The 3,727-nt window shown below is 42.0% G+C and overlaps 1 protein-coding gene across 1 annotated transcript in view; it reads right to left on the bottom strand.

Annotated features, from left to right (window-relative positions):
* lekr1 (Leucine-, glutamate- and lysine-rich protein 1) overlaps nucleotides 1-3,727 on the bottom strand; it is an 81,106-nt gene that overhangs the window by 26,037 nt on the left and 51,342 nt on the right. The window contains exon 8 of the mRNA XM_032504599.1: nucleotides 1,694-1,897. Coding sequence (XP_032360490.1) covers nucleotides 1,694-1,897 — 204 coding nt within the window. The remainder of the gene's footprint in view (nucleotides 1-1,693; nucleotides 1,898-3,727) is intronic.

Below are 3,727 nucleotides of genomic sequence, written 5' to 3'. Positions count from 1 at the left end.
TTTTGGCAAGACAAAAGTTTTGTTGCCTATACATAAATTGAACAAATTTACTACAAATTCTAAAATATGTCAGTAAATTAAATAGTGGTGCTGTGAGATTCAAATTGAATATCTTGTATGACTTCCATGAGCTGGAAGGACTGCATCCTAGCTTTTGGCTAGGATTCATACATGTATTGATGAAGTCATCAGGAATAGCTAGGAAAGCGTCTTGCGTGCCTCCCAGGTTCATCAATATTCTTTGGTTTGGTCTTCCATGTTCCTCTTTCATCCTACCCCACATATGCTCAATGATGTTCATTGGTGTGACGGGCCGGCCAATCCTGGAGCATCTTGATCTTCTTCGCCTTGAGGAACTTTGAAGTGGAGATGGAAGTATGCAATGGAGCACCATCCGCTGGGAGAATTTGGCCTCTTTATGGTGGGAATATAAGAGGTAGCTAAGATTTCTTGGTATTTGAGATATTGATGTTGCCCTCCCCCCTGCAGATCTCTCGCACCCCCATACTGGATAACCCCAGACCATGATTTTTCCGCCACCAAACTTCACTGTTTTCTGGTGAATCTTGGATCAGGGGCTCAGTAGGTCTCCTGCAATATTTGTGGCAACTGTGGGTAATTAACAGAAGATTCATCTGAAAAATCACATTTCTTCCATCTCCAGCGTCCATCCTTTAGCAGGCTGTGGGCCTTGGCAAATGCTACAAGTTTTTCAATTGTCTTAGTTCAGTGCTGGCTTCTGGGCACTGATTCGACCATGGAGGCCATTTCGAGACAGAATCCGACAAACCGTTCGGTTGACACAGGGACTTCAGGGGACCAGGTTGGTGAGCTCTGCTGCAGTGGAAAATGGGCTGGCCTTGGATTTTTCAGCCGACAAACGGTCCTCTCGAGCAGTTGTCTTGCGGGTGTTCCTGACTGGGCTTGTCAAAAACGTCTCCAGTGTCTTCAAATGTTTTTTTAATCTTCTGTACTGACGCTGAGACACATTGAAGGTGTCTGCCACATCAGCAGTGTATCGGTCTTCAGCCTTTGATAATAAAACTTTAGTCTCAGGGGGAATGTAGGCATGTTTGCAGATGTCTAGTTGCAGTTGATGTGAAGGTCTAGTGTAACTGGGGTTGTTTTAACACACCTGAGACCTAATTGATCCATTATAGTCAAGGTGAAGCTCATATGACAAGGCGACAACACTTATGTCTTTGCAAAAATTGACTCAATGGGCTTTACCAAGCTGTGAATATTAGAATACTTTTGACAGTTTCTTTTGCACTGAAACATTATTACAAAAGCTGTTGGGATTAAAATGAGCCATTTCTGTAAATAAATCTTGATTAGAAATATATTTCAGAGGCACTTCAGGTAAATTTGTACACAAGCGACAAGACTTTTGTCAGGGACTGTATAGCACACTCACATGTTTACTTGCTAATATTTTATATATACATTATATATGTAGATTTGTTATACATGTTTATTCTATAATTGTATATTTGTTGAACAGTGTTTTCATTCATTCTTGTATACGTTTGACGTGTTTTTTTTTATTTATTATTTCTTGTAATTCTGTATAGATCTTATACCTGCTGCTGTAACACAGCAACTCCCAGTTTGGGATTAATAAAGTCCATCTCTCTTTCTATATCTATCTATCTAGAATAGAATAAGACAGAACAGATATCACAATCTTGACCTTTCTCTCTTCAGCTCTCTTGTTTCCTGCCTGGCCATCTCCAGAACTTCCCTCAGTCGTGTCACTTCCTCTTCAGCTGCAGAGTAGTTCCGATTCATTTGTCCTTCTCTCTGCTGCCATGACGCCAGCTGCCCCTGTATGGTGTCACACCTTTGTTGGCATGACAACCACATCTTATGTTTCTCCTCCAACTCTCCTTTTAACCTGTTAAAAAGATGCAGAAGATGAGCACAAACACACAGAGCTACCGTCCATACTGTAATATTCTAGGAGGAATTTTTCATCTGCATGTATTCAGTAGGGCATGTGATTGCATGTTTTGAACAACCACACACACCTGCAAGCAGACATAAACTCTACACTCACAAGACAACAGATGAGTGTAAGCGTCAGAGCGAGAGTCTGTTACATAAGAGAGAAGCCGTTTATTCTCCAACCTTATCAGGCTCCTTATAGTCTGGTGGTTGACACACACAAATGAAAACTGGGTCAAACACCCTTTCTTTTTTCCTGCACACAGGCAAAATTTCCACACAACTCAAGGACCCAATCAATCTTCTGACAGTGAACTTTGGTACATTGAGTAGTACTGTGAAAACGCACTTATGCACGCATATTGTACATGCATGAAAGGAGACGATTGGGAACACTTAGTGAATGTGTGTACATATAAGTCAGTTGATATGTGATATTAATGCTTCTTTTCATAGATAGAGGAGCGGGATAAAATGTTTTGGAAAGAGAGTTCAAGTGGAGAAGGAGATGGGCTTAGCCTATAAATCTAGACGCACTCTAGCAGCAGCAAATGTAACTTGCACCCAGGGTCAGTCTAGCAACTCTTCGTTGGCTTGCGAGCTGGACAAACCAAACTCTAGTCACGCCAATCACATTGTGTATAGAGTCAGTGGGCGGGCTTAACATAATGTTGGCAGAGTTGTGACGGTTTTGCGTGAATTTCCTGCTACTTGAAAACAAAGAACATGGCTGCAATTGCTGGCGCTCTTTCAAAACAGCTTGGGCCGTGACACTGGAAGACTTGGAGTTAAGCTTTTCTTTAAGAAACAAAGAACGGCACTGAAGTCATTCTTTAAAAAGGAGGATGTATTATTTAATCTAACCTTCTTTGTTACTATAGTGGGTTGTAGCGCTATCCTGTTGAGTACAGAGGGGATTTGAAAGACAACCGTTTATCCCTCCCCTCTGATTAAGCCCTGCCAATGGTGTGTTCCCAGACCTAACATCTTTATGTGGGTCTGGCTTGTCAGGCTAAGATGGGCTGACAACGACAGAAAAGGCAGTTACAGTAATAAAGTAACATGCCAGTATGTTGACAATCAGTGTTTTGGCAATTTCTGTCTGTTTTTAGGTTGACATATGAAGAGAAAATACAGGGATATTCACAAAAAGCCATTTCAAACCATTTGAACAAAGTGAAACTATAAAGATTCAAAACCCAATCAACACAAAAGCAGAAACTACTAGATAGCATCTTCTTATTGATTTCTCCGTAGAAACCAAAGCGTGTTGACCAGATAAACATTATCTTAGGGCACCCATGGACATGGACCCATTAGACAATTTGTTGAATTGGTGTCCCCAATTACATTTTCTCTGAGCTATGGGGGGCTTGCTCACTCCTCCCGACTTCCCATTCCTTCTGAAATAGAATCCACCCCCACCCCCCCCCAGTGGAGTGCAATCATATGTTGAGCTTTATAGGAGCCAGAGGGTGAGATCAGAGACTGCTGTGTGGGAAGGGAAATAAATCGACAGTGTAATTGAACACACCAGGCTGCCAGTGGCTTAGAAAAAGAATACCAGCAGATACCATGTGAAAAAATACACTCCCCACATATATCTAACGCCTGCACGGAAAGATGAGAGGCTCTGTGTGTAAATGTCTGTCTGTGGGTGTATGCACACATGTCTGCCTGTGTATTAGAGTGATGCACTCCAATAGAAGTGCCTCTGCATATCTAAAATATGTGCGTGCCTCTGTGTGTGTGTGGGTGTGGGAGAGAGAGAGAGAGAGAG

The sequence above is a fragment of the Etheostoma spectabile genome, chromosome 3 (genome assembly GCF_008692095.1).
Source record: "Etheostoma spectabile isolate EspeVRDwgs_2016 chromosome 3, UIUC_Espe_1.0, whole genome shotgun sequence".
In the NCBI taxonomy this organism is placed as follows: Eukaryota; Metazoa; Chordata; class Actinopteri; order Perciformes; family Percidae; genus Etheostoma; species Etheostoma spectabile.
The sequence above is the reverse complement of the archived record's forward strand: the minus strand, read 5'-3'. Positions and strand labels throughout refer to the sequence as shown.